Source organism: Anolis sagrei, chromosome 10 (genome assembly GCF_037176765.1).
Source record: "Anolis sagrei isolate rAnoSag1 chromosome 10, rAnoSag1.mat, whole genome shotgun sequence".
Taxonomy (NCBI): Eukaryota; Metazoa; Chordata; class Lepidosauria; order Squamata; family Dactyloidae; genus Anolis; species Anolis sagrei.
In genome coordinates, this window is record NC_090030.1 from 31,324,553 (window position 1) to 31,340,124 (window position 15,572).

At 44.7% G+C, this 15,572-nt stretch overlaps 1 protein-coding gene across 2 annotated transcripts in view; it reads left to right on the forward strand.

The window, feature by feature from the left end:
• The window catches only part of LOC132763093 (vascular endothelial growth factor receptor kdr-like), a 290,667-nt gene extending 275,626 nt beyond the window's left edge, over window positions 1–15,041 (forward strand). For both annotated transcript variants that reach the window (XM_067471671.1, XM_067471670.1), the window contains one exon: window positions 3,132–15,041. In XM_067471671.1, the coding sequence (XP_067327772.1) occupies window positions 3,132–3,342 (211 nt within the window). In that variant the 3' untranslated portion in view covers window positions 3,343–15,041. The remainder of the gene's footprint in view (window positions 1–3,131) is intronic.
• Window positions 15,042–15,572: the final 531 nt, after the last annotated feature.

Consider the following 15,572-nt stretch of genomic DNA (forward strand, 5'->3'; position numbering starts at 1 on the left):
AGCAAGACATTGTGTGAGTCAATGCAACTGTCCTCATTACTGTATATATGCTGCTCTGCATTACAAAGAGTAAACTTCTTGTTCTTTAGTGATCATCTCGTTCTTTACCGACCAATTCGCAAGCCTTTCTCACATTGATGCGGCTGCAGGGGGTCTCTGTGTGTGGCCAGAGGAAGCCTTCAAAGCTCTTGTTTTATCTGGCACGGCAAGCTTTGTTCAGGCAAAAGTCCAAGCTACATAGATCGGTTCATCTTTCTGGCCTTCTCTATTGACCGGCTTAATGCCTGCAAAATTAAAATGCCAACAGAGCTGTGGAGTCATTCGGGGACCACTAATACTGGAATGGGAAGAACAAATACAAGGGAACCACAAGAATACCATAGAGGAGATGCAGGGGTGGATATCATGTCGCCCTCCGTCAGGAGCATTCCTCTTTGCAATGCCATGAGATGTGGTTTCGGGACCAAATATTGCAACCATAGAGTCAGAAGGGACCACAAGAGCCACCTAGTCCAAAACCCTTACTATTAATGAAGGAGTGTGGAACACAATTTGGATAGCTCAGACTAAAACCTAGAGCAGATTCAATGTCCACATTGAGACAGAGGTTGCTGGCTAGTACTACATTTCAGCATTAATTGCTAACAGCAACAACAATAGTTAGTTGTTATGGTACAGGATGGATTATAGCAGGCATGGGCAAACTTTGGCCCTCCAGGTGTTTTGGACTCAGCTTCCGTGCACAATTCAAAGTGCTGGTTCTGACCTATAAAGCCCTAAACGACTCTGGCCCAGTTTACCTGTCCGAACGGATTCTCCCCTATGAACCATCAAGGCTACTAAGATCTTCCGGGGGGAGGGGGGGGCTGCTCTCGGTCCCACCACCCTCGCAATCACGGTTGGTGGGGACGAGGGGCAGGGCCTTCTCGGTGGTGGCTCCCTGGCTTTGGAACTCCCTCCCACTAGAGATCAGATCCGCCCCCTCCCTCCTGATGTTCAGGAAATTATTAAAAACCTGGCTCTGGAATGTGGCATTTGAGGACTGAACCTAGAACCTCTCCCTGTGATGAATTATGATGAACTGTGACTATGAGTATGACTATGACTATGACTGGATTGACGATTTGGCTTAGGAAATTGTAATGATGAGTTTTTATTGTACTGTATTGGACTATTTTAATATGTAATGACTTGCACTTGTTGTTCTTTATATGATTGTATTTTATATATGCTGTAAACCGACCTGAGTCCCTCGCTGAGGTGAGAAGGCCGGTATAGAAAACTTCCAAATAAATAAATAAATAAATTGGACTCCAGCTCCCACAATTCTCTCTGCCCCGGAGTGTGGTGGAGGCTCCTTCTTTGGAAGCTTTTAAACAGAGGCTGGATGGCCATCTGTCAGGGGTGATTTGAATGCAATATTCCTGCTTCTTGGCAGAATGGGGTTGGACTGGATGGCCCAGGAGGTCTCTTCCAACTCTTTGATTCTATGATTCTATGATTCTATGACCCAGCACCAATAGCCCAAAGTGATAAAAAAAAAATCACACAGACCAATGTTATCTCTTCCATAGGAGACTTTTCTTTATAGGAAAATAATATAGTTGCACTGTATACAAGAACAAGGTTTTCATGATGCAAATAAAGTTCAGCCTTCATACTGGAGCTTCAAACATGAGGTCTTCTCATACCGAGGCCTACCTCACACACTGAGGCCTTTCTCCCACTGAGACCTCTCACAGACTGTGGGGAGCTAACACTGAGGCTCCCTCAGACTGACAGCTGCTAAGCTTCACACATTGTGAGGCCTTCTCTCACAGACTAAGGCCTATCTCACACTGAAGTCTTCTCACACAAAGACTTCTCACAGACTGAAGGGAGCTAACACTAAGGCTCCCTCAGGCTGACACTGCTAAGCTGCCCACATTGTGAGGCCTTCTCTCACAGACTAAGGCCTACCTCACACTGAGGCCTTCTCACACAGAGACCTCTCACAGACTGAGGGGAGCTAACACTAAGGCTCCCTCAGGCTGACACTGCTAAGCTGCCCGCATTGTGAGGCCTTCTCTCACAGACTAAGGCCTACCACACACTGAGGCCTTCTCACACAGAGACCTCTCACGGACTGAGGGGAGCTAACACTGAGGCTTCCTCAAACAGTTACTAAGCTTCATACACTGTGAGGCCTTTTTGTCACAAATTAAGGCCTATCTCACACCTAGGCCTTCTCACACAGAGACCTCTCACAGACTGAGGGGAGCTAACACTGAGGCGCTCTCAGACTGACAGCTACTAGCTTCCCACATTGTGAGGCCTTCTCTCACAGACTAAGGCCTACCTCACACTGAGGCCTTCTCACACAGAGACCTCTCACAGACTGAGGGGGAGCTAACACTGAGGCTCCCTCAAACAGTTACTAAGCTTAATACACTGTGAGGCCTTCTTTCACAGATTAAGGCCTACCTCACACTGAGGCCTTCTCACATAGAGACCTCTCATAGACTGTGGGGAGCTAACACTGAGGCTCCCTCAGACTGACAACTACTAAGCTTCACACATTGTGAGGTCTTCTCTCACAGACTAAGGCCTACCTCACACCAAGGCCTTCTCACACAGAGACTTCTCACAAACTGAGGGGAGCAAACACTGAGGCTCCCTCAGACTGACAGCTACTAAGCTTCACACTGAGGCCTTCTCACACAGAGACTTCTCACAGACTGAGGGGTGCTACCACTGAGGCACCCGCAGACAGCTACTAAGCTTCACACACTGTGAGGCCTTCTTTCACAGATTAAGGCCTACCTCACACTGAGGCCTTATCACACAGTGACCTCTGACAGACTGAGGTGAGTTAACACTGAGGCTCCCTCAGACTGACAGCTACTAAGCTTCACACACTGTGAGGCCTTCTTTCACAGATTAAGGCCTACCTCACACTGAGGCCTTCTCACACAGAGACCTCTCACAAACTGAGGGGAACTAAGACAGGCTCTCTCAGGCCTGTTTTTCAGAGGCATTCTCAAGTAGCCAGGAGTGCCATGGGGTGACTCAAAGTATGTGTAAATTGACATAATGTAGACTACAATATAGCCTCTGCTGATCAATGGGTTTGCTTCCATTTTCCACTGCAGGAGGAAAGCCATGGTCCACAAGAGCAAGGAGTCCGTCTTCTCTGAAACCGGACGCGACCCAGTGAAATACCAGCGATCGGAGGTTCAGGAGGCAGAAGAGGAGAGCGCCTTGGAGGAATCGGTTCTTCTCCCGATGGATCCCAGCCTGGAATGCCACAGCCCTCCACCTGACTACAACTCCGTGATCCAATACACGGCTCCTCCGGTGTAGCCCACCACTGCCTTCTGTATCTGTGGCCAGGCAGCACTGGCCTTGACCTTCCCTTTCTCAAAGCCTGCTCTGAGGACTGAATGGCATTAAGAAGAGAAGACCAGTTGCCCAAAGCACAGATTCGTCCGTCCTTGGCATCTGGAAATCCTTTCACTTTCCCCATTTGCTGCAATTGCAAAACAAGGGCATATCTGTGGGACTTCCCTCTCACTCTCTTTCGTGTACCAAATATTCTCCCTATTTGGTTGATCCCCGAGTCACGCTGCCTCTCAAAATCCAGGGAGGTCTCTTAAATCAGGGATTCTGGCCTTCCTAGTTCCAGGTATCAAGCAACCTTTGCTTAGCTTGCTTTCCAGCCCCTCATTTTGTTTTTCCTCCTTCCTGAAACTGGATTGCAGAATTGGATTTGCACCGGCCGCAGGTGAAGCATGCTGAAAGGACGGTGACGTATGCTTCGCCACTGTTGATTTGCTAGGCAAAGATGGGACAGAATGTACCTTCAACAATCAATACTCTTTCTGCCGCACCCACAAATGGGATAATTCCCTTTCTTTCTTTCTTTCTTTCTTTTCTTTCCAGAGGCAATCCTTCCCTGTCTTTCAATTTACCTTCCAGCTAAAGAGCTCACATTTAGGATATAGTAAAGGTTTCCCCTTGACATTAAATCTAGTTGTGTCTGATGCTGGGGGGTTGACACCCATCTCCATTTCTAAGCTGAAGAGCCGGCGTTGTCTGTAGACAACTCCAAGGTCATGTGGCCACTGGCATGACTGCATGGAGTGCCGTTACCTTCTCGCCTGAGTGGTCCCTATTGATCTACTCACATTTGCATGTTTTTGAACTGCTAGGTTGACAGAAGCTAGGGCTAACAGTGGGAGCTCACCCCGCTCCCTGGATTCGAACCACCGACCTTTCGGTTAGCATGTTCAGCAGCTCAGCAATTTAACTCACTGTGCTATCATGGGGGGTGCTTTAGTATATTTCAGGCCAGCCTCTTTCTTTCTCTACCTAGGAAAGAATAGAGCGGGATAATTCCCAAGCAAAGATGGATGATGTGTAGTCCTCCAAACATCACTATTAGCCCTAACCAGCAGTGAAGCATGGCATGAGTTCCACCTTGTACGACAACATTGGGAAGGCCTCAGTTTTCTCTCTCTTCATCTGCAGTATGGACTTTAGTTTGGTCTTCTGCTGCCAGCGTAGTAATTTGAAAACATGCAAATGTGAGTAGATCAATAGGTACTGCTTCTGCAGGTAATGGTGCTCCATGCAGACATGCTGGCCACATGACCTGGCAGGTGTCTATGGACTATGCCGGCTCTTTGGCTTAGAAATGGAGATGAGTACCTATCCTTTCCTGTTTCACCGTACATTATTGTATATCTACTTTTCTCATCTTTCAATACCTTGTTTATTACAAAGTTACATTTCTTTGCAATTATTATAGCTACACCTCTCAATTTGGACAACCCAAAAGATTTTTCATAGCTTCTTATCCAGCTCGATTTTAATTCATTCGATCCTGGTTTATTCTGGTGTGTTTCCTGTAAGAAGATAACATCCGCTGCATCTTTTTTTTCAGTAGGGTTTCAATCCTCCTTCTTTTAATTACTGTTCCTAAACCTCTGGTGTTCAGTGTTGATATTCTTAATTTATTGGACATCATTTCCATTTCTATTAAAAATCGTTTTGTGGCTTGATCCATTGTGAACCCTTGTCCCTAGTAATCCCCCCCCCCACTTCTCCTCCTCCCCTCATTCCCCCCTTCCTCCACTTCCATTCTTTGGGGCATCTTGTCCCAAACATGGCGCCCAGCCTTCCCAACTAGGGAGGGGGGACGAAATCATCCTGTGGCCCAGAGTCTCCCTCCCTCACTTCCCCCTGAGTGTTCATATTTTTTACAAAAAAATTAAAACTTTGATTGCAGTGCTTCTAAATTTCTTCTTACAGCCCTATTCCTCCAACAGCACTGATTATTTCCTCCAATTCTCCTTCTTTCTCTGATGTTCTTCCTCCCAACGCTCCTTTCTCCTCCTCATCCTTTCCATCTCTGTCTTGTTTCTTTATTATACCGAGCTCCTTCAGTCCTTGCTCCAAAAAAAAAAAAATCAGTTCTGTACCTCTTGCCTCTCCATTGGAATTTGAGAAAAGTTGGGTATCCCCAGGCCTTCATTAACTGAATCGTAATTGGCTTCGTTGAATATCTCCAGTTTTTAGTTTCAGGAAAACATGCAAATGTGAGTAGATCAATAGGTCCTGCTTCTGCAGGTAACGGTGCTCCATGCAGTCATGCTGGCCACACGACCTAGGAGGTGTCTATGGACAATGCCGGCTCTTCGGCATAGAAATGGAGATGAGCACCAGACCCCAAAAGGTCAGCGGTTCGAATCCAGGGATTGGGGTGAGCAGCCCCCGGTGGCGCAGTGGGTTAAAGCACTGAGCTGCTGAGCTTGTTGATCGAAAGGTCGCAGGTTCGATTCCGGGGAGCGGCGTGAGCTTCCGCTGTCAGCCCTAGCTTCTGCCAACCTAGCAGTTCAAAAACATGCAAATGTGAGTAGATCAATAGGTACCGCTCCGGCGGGAAGGTAACGGCGCTCCATGCAGTCATGCCGGCCACATGACCTTGGAGGTGTCTACGGACAACGCTGGCTCTTCGGCTTAGAAATGGAGATGAGCACCACACCCCAGAGTCAGACATGACTGGACTTAATGTCAGGGGACTACCTTTAACTTTACCTTTTACCCACTGTTGGCTCCAGCTTCTGCCAATGTAGCAGTTCGAAAACATGCAAAATATGTGTAGATCAATATGTACCGCTTCTGCAGGTAATGGCGCTCCATGCTGTCATGCTGGCCACATGACCTTGGAGGTGTCCATGGACAACACCGGCTATTTGGCTTAGAAATGGAGATGCACAGTCAGACATGACCAGATTTAATGTCAGGGGAAATTTTTACCTTTACCTAAAGCGAGACCATGAAGCCAACCAGTATATAGGTCGATCCTATAGATTCAATGAGTCTAGTGGAGTCTAGGCTGACCAGGCCATTTTTTAATTTTGTTTGAATTTTTGATAGTTTTCTAAGAACGTCAAAAGGACTTTTCTACATATTGGAGATAGTCTTCGAAATTATTGCCTGGACTCGATTGGTGCCCATCCGCACTGCATCGTTATAGCACTGTGATTCCACTTTAAAATCTTGTGCTGTGTTGTTTGGAGAATTCTGAAGACTGCTCCTCAAAGTGCAAATCTCGGCATTTCCATGGGACATTGCACTGAGAGTTCCTATAAAGCCACGGCATGATTACGATGCATTCTGCGAGTCGGAAGGCAAAACCTTCCAATCCATGAAACAGAGAATTGAAAACCCTCTTGGAAGCCAATGGGAAAGGATCCCATGTTTAGAGAAGCCATAGAAACCCAAGAAGTCAACTGTAAAAGCACTTAACTTACTCATTCGCTTCTGTTTGGGCATTTCAATTCTGTGCCCTCCTAAAAATGCACGAGACTCAACCTCTTCTTCGTCTTGCTCAGAAATATTAATTCCTCCAGAGACGTTTGCCTGCAAAGGTCACACTGACATACTAAGGAATAATTCTGCAATTCTAAGTCATCTGCAAACCTAAGCGATTGCTATATATTGGACACCGGTAACAACATTTCTGTCGATGGAAATCAACCCTCAATGGCCCCGATTTGTGAGTTTTCACTACTGGATCAATAAGAATTACCTCTATGGGTTGCTGAGAGTTTTCTGGGCTGTGACCATGTTCCAGAAGCATTCTCTCCTGATGTTTCACCCACATCTATACCAGACACCCTCAGAGTTTGGGAAGTCTGTTGGAAGCAGCCAGGCTTTGAATCTGCAAGGCCATTCAATGCGAATCAAGGTGGCCAATTGCAACATTCACACTTGCCTCAAAAAGACAAGAGTTCCAAATACTTCCAAAATTTGGATTTATCTGACCCGCTAGGGTAGGAAAAACCTCAGTTTTTCCAGAAAAGGTGACATCTTCCAGTTGTCCAGGTCCAATCGACATCTTCCAATTTTCCCAGGCAAGAAAGAGCCATGCCTTGAAGCTGCAAGGCTATTCAGTGCTAATCAAGGTGATCAATTGCAGCATTCACACTTGCCTCCAACAGACAAGAGTTCTTTCTCCCACCCTGGACATCATTCTATAGATATTATATGTGTGTGTGTGTGTGTATACACACACATATATACATATATATGTATACACACACATATATACATATACATACACACATCCCACTTGCCTAGTTCCCAACAGACCTCTCAACCTCTGAAGATGCCTGCTACAGATGTTGGAAGCAGACAGGCTTTGAAGCTGCAAGGCCATTCACTGCTAATAAAGGTGGCCAATGGCAACATTTACACTTGCATCCAACAGACAAGAGTTCTTTCTCCCACCCTGGACATCATTCCACAGATATATCAACCTCACTTGCCTAGTTTCCAACAGACCCCTAACCTCTGAGAGTGCCTGCCATAGATGTTGGAAGCAGCGAGGCTTTGAAGCTGCAAGGCCATTCACTGCTAATCAAGTTGGCCAATGGCAACATTTACACTTGCCTCCAATAGACAAGAGTTCTTTCTCCCACTCTGGACATCATTCCACAGATCAACCTCACTTGCCTAGTTTCCAACAGACCCCTAACCTCTGAGAGTGCCTGCCATAGATGTTGGAAGCAGCTAGGCTTTGAAGCTGCAAGGCCATTTATAGCTAATCAAGGTGGCCAATGGCAACATTCACACTTGTCTCCAACAGACAAGAGTTCTTTCTCCCACCCTGGACATCATTCCACAGATATATCAATCTTACTTGCCTAGTTTCCAATAGAGTCCTCAACTTCTGAGGATGCTTGCCATAGATGTTGGAAGCAGCCAGGCTTTGGAGCTGCATATCCATTTATAGCTAATCAAGGTGGCCAATGGCAACATTCACACTTGTCTCCAACAGACAAGAGTTCTTTCTCCCACCCTGGACATCATTCCACAGATATATCAATCTCACTTGCCTAGTTTCCAATAGAGTCTTCAACTTCTAAGGATGCCTGCCATAGATGTTGGAAGCAGCCAGGCTTTGAAGCTGCAAGGCCATTCAATGGTAATCAAGGTGGCCAATGGCAACATTCACACTTGCCTCCAACAGACAAGAGTTCTTTCTCCCACCCTGGACATCATTCTATAGATATTATATGTGTGTGTGTGTGTGTATACACACACATATATACATATATATGTATACACACACATATATACATATACATACACACATCCCACTTGCCTAGTTCCCAACAGACCTCTCAACCTCTGAAGATGCCTGCTACAGATGTTGGAAGCAGACAGGCTTTGAAGCTGCAAGGCCATTCACTGCTAATAAAGGTGGCCAATGGCAACATTTACACTTGCATCCAACAGACAAGAGTTCTTTCTCCCACCCTGGACATCATTCCACAGATATATCAACCTCACTTGCCTAGTTTCCAACAGACCCCTAACCTCTGAGAGTGCCTGCCATAGATGTTGGAAGCAGCGAGGCTTTGAAGCTGCAAGGCCATTCACTGCTAATCAAGTTGGCCAATGGCAACATTTACACTTGCCTCCAATAGACAAGAGTTCTTTCTCCCACTCTGGACATCATTCCACAGATCAACCTCACTTGCCTAGTTTCCAACAGACCCCTAACCTCTGAGAGTGCCTGCCATAGATGTTGGAAGCAGCTAGGCTTTGAAGCTGCAAGGCCATTTATAGCTAATCAAGGTGGCCAATGGCAACATTCACACTTGTCTCCAACAGACAAGAGTTCTTTCTCCCACCCTGGACATCATTCCACAGATATATCAATCTTACTTGCCTAGTTTCCAATAGAGTCCTCAACTTCTGAGGATGCTTGCCATAGATGTTGGAAGCAGCCAGGCTTTGGAGCTGCATATCCATTTATAGCTAATCAAGGTGGCCAATGGCAACATTCACACTTGTCTCCAACAGACAAGAGTTCTTTCTCCCACCCTGGACATCATTCCACAGATATATCAATCTCACTTGCCTAGTTTCCAATAGAGTCTTCAACTTCTAAGGATGCCTGCCATAGATGTTGGAAGCAGCCAGGCTTTGAAGCTGCAAGGCCATTCAATGGTAATCAAGGTGGCCAATGGCAACATTCACACTTGCCTCCAACAGACAAGAGTTCTTTCTCCGACCCCGGGACATCATTCCACAGATATATAAACACTAGGCCTGGGCAATCCATTGTTCTAAATGGCTCTAAAGTACTTACAAAACTAAAGTTCTGGTGGTGAAAATTTCAGAACTCTAACAAAACTTTCAAAATTTAATTATTATTTCATTATTGGTGATTTTTTATGATAGAACCAATTAGGAACTGCCATTTATAATGAAATTTTGAGTTTTGTTAGAGTTCTGAAATTTTCACCACCAGAACTTTAGTTTTGTAAGTACTTTAGAACCATTTAGAACCATGGATTGACCAGGCCTAATAAACACCACATGCCTAGTTTCCAACAGACCTCACAACCTCTGAGGGTACCTGCCATACATAGATGTTGGAAGCAGCCAGGCTTTGAGGCTGCAAGGCCATTTAATGCTATTTAAGGTGGGTGAAATGTCCGGAAAGAATGTTTCCGGAGCATGGTCAGAGAGCGCAGAAATCTCTCAACATGCCCATGATTCCGGCCATGAAAGCCTTCCACAACACATTAATTACCTCTATGTTGACTCGCTGGTCGAATTAAGCCCTCCTTGGATCAAATAATAGGATTTCAGACCATATGGGGGGATGTTTTCCTTCGACATAGGAAAATCCACTGCAGAAGTGGTCGTTCCAGCTTTGGTTTCATCTGTATCCGTTCTAGTCTAACCAGCAGAAATACTGCCTGAAAACTAAGCTGTACCCATTGTATTGTATACGCACTAATATTAAGCGCGTCTGTACCGACTCCCCTTAATTTAACATTTGTGTTATTGGTGTCTGTTTATGATTCTAATATGTACAGGGTTAGTCAAAATGAATAGGCCAATAAGAAAATTAATTTTAGACGAATGTATGTTTATTGTAACCAAACTACAGCTACGTATCGACAGATAAACTATCAAAGTTTTGTCTCACCTTCAGAGATGTTCGATATGGGCGCCCCGTGTGACACGGCAGACGTCCAAGCGATAGTCCAGTTCATTCCACATCCGTTGCAGCACATCCGACGTAATGGCATCAAATGCAGCACATATGCGCTGTTTTAAGTCGTCCAAGGTCAGCGGTAATGGAGGTCGGAACACAGTGTCTTTCACATACCCCCAGAGAGAAAAGTCGCATGGTGTGAGGTCGGGGGACCTGGGGGGCCACAGGAGGAATGGAAGAATTCTCGCTGGACCGTAATTACTGACATTGTTTTAGCAAATGTCATCACACAAAACGCCTTCTCTTTGCCTGATTCCGCCATTTTGAAAACAGCGACTCCTAGCGACACCTAGCGGCATTAACGTACATGTGTGTTGCTCAAAAAAAACTTTGATAGTTTATCTGTCGCTACGTAGCTGTGGTTTGGTTACAGTAAACATACATTCGGCTACAATTAATTTTCTTATTGGCCTATTCATTTTGACTAACCCTGTATATTGAAATAGCGAAAATCTCTCCAAAGGGAAGCTCTTTGGGCAGCAATTACCTGGGAGTAATACCCATGGAGCTCAATAGGGCTGCACTGTTCAACTCTGGGAGAGAAAGCATTGCATTGCCTCCCCTTTGGGATGTCTACGTCACCTCCCTTTGACTGCAACTCTGTTTACTCTGTAGTAGTAGTAGTACCCTTTATATAATACTGTTATTATATATTGCTTTTTTTGTTAAGAGCAGGAAATTTCCCGGACAGAAGGGGATCCGGTCTCATTAGCGAAGGCTTCCCCACAGCTTGCAGGACAGGCTCCGGTTGAGAATAACCTCCCAAATATCCTCCATGGGGAGTGATTCAAGGGCCCAAAATTCTCGTTGAAGTCCAGAAATTTGCTTCTTGGACTCTTTGGATTTCCATTTGAGTTCTCCCCAAACAATATGTCCATGGGACAGGTCAGTTCTGGGGGGAATCCAAAGCCATTAAGGTCAGTGGCTCTAGGCATTGGCAAAAGTTGGTCCTTTGGGTGTTTTGGACTCCAACTCCCACCATTCCTCAGGCCCTTTCCTTTAGCAGCTGAGGAATGGTGGGAGTTGGAGTCCAAAACACCTGGAGGGCCAAAGGTCCCCCATGCCTGTTGGATTTCCCTCCCGTGAAACCACTCTCAATGCTTGAAAGCAAAAAGGCATCCAAGGCCCAAAGAAGTATATTTCTACCACAACTCAGGGAATTCTTTGCGACTTCAGAGGGTGTACTACTTCTGGATTGATCTGTACAGTAGAGTCTCGCTTATCCGACATAAATGGGTCGGCAGAACGTCGGATAAATGAAAATGTTGGATAATACAGAGTCTCCTATTGTTACCCGTCCGACACAGTGCTAGACACCTAGAATAATAACAATAGGAACTCATTAAGGCAAGGCCTCGGGGCAAGGAAATGCCCGGATGCGGAAGAGGAGCTTGGAAATCCCAGAGGGAAGGGCGTCTGGAAATCCCAGAGGACGCTTCCGCTTCCGGTCCTGCCTCTTTTCCCCCTTTCCTCCCTCTTCCTCTTCTTACTTGTCTTGCTTTTTTGGTTATTGGAAATGGAGAGAGAGTTGGGAACACTCCTTTAATTGAAGGGGAAATGCTGGAGGAAAAGGGGCGTTGGATAAGAGTGTCGGATAAAACTGAATGTCGGATAAGCGAAGGTTCGATAAGCAAGGATATACTGTAATTTGTTTGATCATGCCCAAACTCGAGACCAATGATGTTGGGTGCCTTCCAACAGTATATAAAAACACATATATCTATTGCTAAGATACACCAAGTATTATGTTATTGTTGTTGAAACTTCAAATATGATGTCATATGACATTTTTATTACTTATATACACAATATAGAATCATAGAATCAAAGAGTTGGAAGAGACCTCATAGGCCATCCAGTCCAACCCCATTCTGCCAAGAAGCAGGAATATTGCATTCAAATCACCCCTGACAGATGGCCATCCAGCCTCTGTTTAAAAGCTTCCAAAGAAGGAGCCTCCACCACACTCCGGGGCAGAGAGTTCCACTGCTGAATGGCTCTCACAGTCAGGGGTGTGACTAAAGGAACATCTTCTCTTTGTCATGGATAAATGCCCATATTCATGTAGACAGGCCTGTAGCGAGGGGGTGGTTTTAGGGGTTCAACCCCCCCCCGAAATGTTTCAGATTTTTTTTAAAAAAAAACCTGGTTTACTCATGACTTTTAACTGGTTAACCAAATCCCCATGCTAAGTCTATGAGATGCAAAAAATTAAGAGTCCCTCCAGAACTGTAAGCACTATCTCAAACAAATATTGTCAATTTATTCACACTGTCATTACTTGCAGCAATAGCCGATGTAGTGAAGCAACCAAGTTGGGGGTGTGTGTGTTGAATGCTCTCATTAAGGAGGCCAGACTTGGTGGAGGTGGTTGACAGGGGCGGAGCTGCAGGCTATTGAAGGCTGCTCTGCCCCCTGCTGTGCTCTTTGCTTCAGCGTGAGCTAGGAGGCAGGTTTCAACCCCCCCCACCCCCCCCCCCCAAAATTGTCAACCCTCCCCGAAATTTTTTTCTGGCTACGGCCCTGCATGTAGATAAACATAATAGTCCAATCTGTCTGATGATAATTTTAAAGAGTAACTTGTAGATGTTTCGAAGGACTATTTGTAGCATCCAAGGTTGTGTCAGAGAAGAGTTCTACACGGTGACCAGGTTACAACAAGGTATTCCAGGTGTACTTAATGAAATGTAAGTCATGTGAACATTACTTTCACTATCTTGTATTAGTTATGTATTGGTTGAATGTCAACATAACAATAGGGGTGCTATAGCATATCTGTTTTATGTATATTGTTGTTCTTTTCATACATGTAATTGTAGTACCAGAGACTTGTCTCCTGTTGATATATTAAGAAGAATTCATTACCTGAAGAAGGTGTTTTCATCACCAACACCGAAACAAGGAACTACACTCGGGATACCTTGTTGTAACCTGGTCACTGTTAGCGCTACCAGAAGGATCACAGAAGCTCTGTGATCCTCTGGAGTCACCGGTAAAAAGCAGGTTTCAGCTTTACTAGAGCAGTTCATAAATCCAACACACACCATCAGCGAGAACACAAAGTGAAAGAGGTAGGCACTGAAGATGAACTGCAGCTGGAAAGGAGTTATCTCTGACACTACCTAATTCTTCACACAGCAAGAATTCAGGGTCACATTCTCACAGCTCTTTTCTGTAAACATACATCCTGGGTATACAAATCTATTACAATCACAATTCTACTACATAAAATTACATTTAAACATACATCATACATGAAATACACACTGACAGTCACCGTGTAGAACTCTTCTCCGACACAACCTTGGATGCTACAAATAGTCCTTCGAAACATCTACAAGTGACTCAATCATCAGACAGATTGGACTATTATGTTTATCTACATCAGTGGTTCTCAACCTGGGGTCCCCAGATGTTTTTGGCCTTCAACTCCCAGAAATCCTAACAGCTGGTAAACTGGCTGGGATTTCTGGGAGTTGTAGGCCAAAAACATCTGGGGACCCCAGGTTGAGAACTACTGATCTACATGAATATGGGCATTTATCCATGACAAAGAGAAGTTGCTCCTTTATATTGAGTATGTAAGTAATAAACCTGTCATATGACATCATATTTGAATAACAGAATACTTTGTGTGCCTTCCAACAGTCCCAAATTGGCAAGGATGATCTCAATTAGTTCTCTGCCATCCCACTTTTCCCAGCATTTTTAAAGTGTCCCGGTTTCCGTCTCCAAATCCCACTTCCTTTCTTACTTCAGTGGTTGCAAGAGGAGGTCAAAGTAGTTTGCTTGCAAACCACGGTTTGGTGTTGCTTGGATCCATGAGTCCCAGTTTTCACCCGCAAAATATTGGAGAGTCAAATGTTACAAAGGGCAGAAAGTGAATCCTGCCACTTCCTATCAGTCAAACTATAGTGGCTCTTAGATGGCCCAGGAAGACATAAAAGCTTGGCAAATGTGCCAACAATGTATTGTAATGTAGCCAACAATGTATTGTAATTATGAAGCCTTGGAGGCCAAAATATTCACTCCTATTTCTGAAAACTTCCAAAGTTTAGGCATCAAATCTGTTATCCAAAGTCAGCACCTTAGATAACAGATTCCTGAAGTCGATTTAGCAAATCAGATAACTCTTTTGCAGAGTGGATTTGCCACTTCTTTTCCGGTAGACAAGTAAAATGATAAAAGAAGATGATTAACCTTGAATTTGAAAAGACTGTGAGGACAATGGGCCAAGCAAACGCTCCCATAATCTTTGGGCATGTGGTCCAATTTCGCCGAGCTCTTGGTGCCGAGATCACTTTGGTGGTTGAGATCAATTTCAGTAAGTCCGCAACTCGTTCTACCCAAAACGATGGACCGATCCCTGCCTGTCTGAAGAATGTATGCACTATCGAACCTGCTCTTGTTATGTAGCCAACAATGTATTGTAATTATTAACCAAAATATAAATTAAAAGGATTCTATATTTATACAGCTTGGGCCTCCTTTCGACCTCTTTTGCTTTCCACTAAGGACAAAGTTCTGTGTTAATGTTTTGTTTCTGGTTCATGGCTCCAAGCGGTTTTCTTGGCAAGGTTACCTTAGGCAAGTCACACACTCTCAGCCTCAGAAAATCCCATTGTAATAACTACAGTAGAGTCTGGCTTATCCAACATACATGGGCTGGCAGAATGTTGGATAAGCGAAAATGTTGGATAATAAGCAGAAATTAAGGAAAAGCCTAATAAAGGTCAAATTACGTTATGATTTTACAAATTAAGCACCAAAAAACATGTTTTAAAACAAATAGACAGAAAAAGAAGTTAATGCAAGATACTCAACTTAGGCAAAAAAAAAACAAAATGCAAAGATACAGAATGGGGGACAATGCCTGGCTCGAGAGCAGTTCGTGTGAAAAAGATCTTGGAGTCCTCATGGACAACAAGTTAAACATGAGCCAACAATGTGATGTGGCGGCAAAAAAAGCCAATGGGATTTGGGTCTGCATCAATAGGAGCCTAGTGTC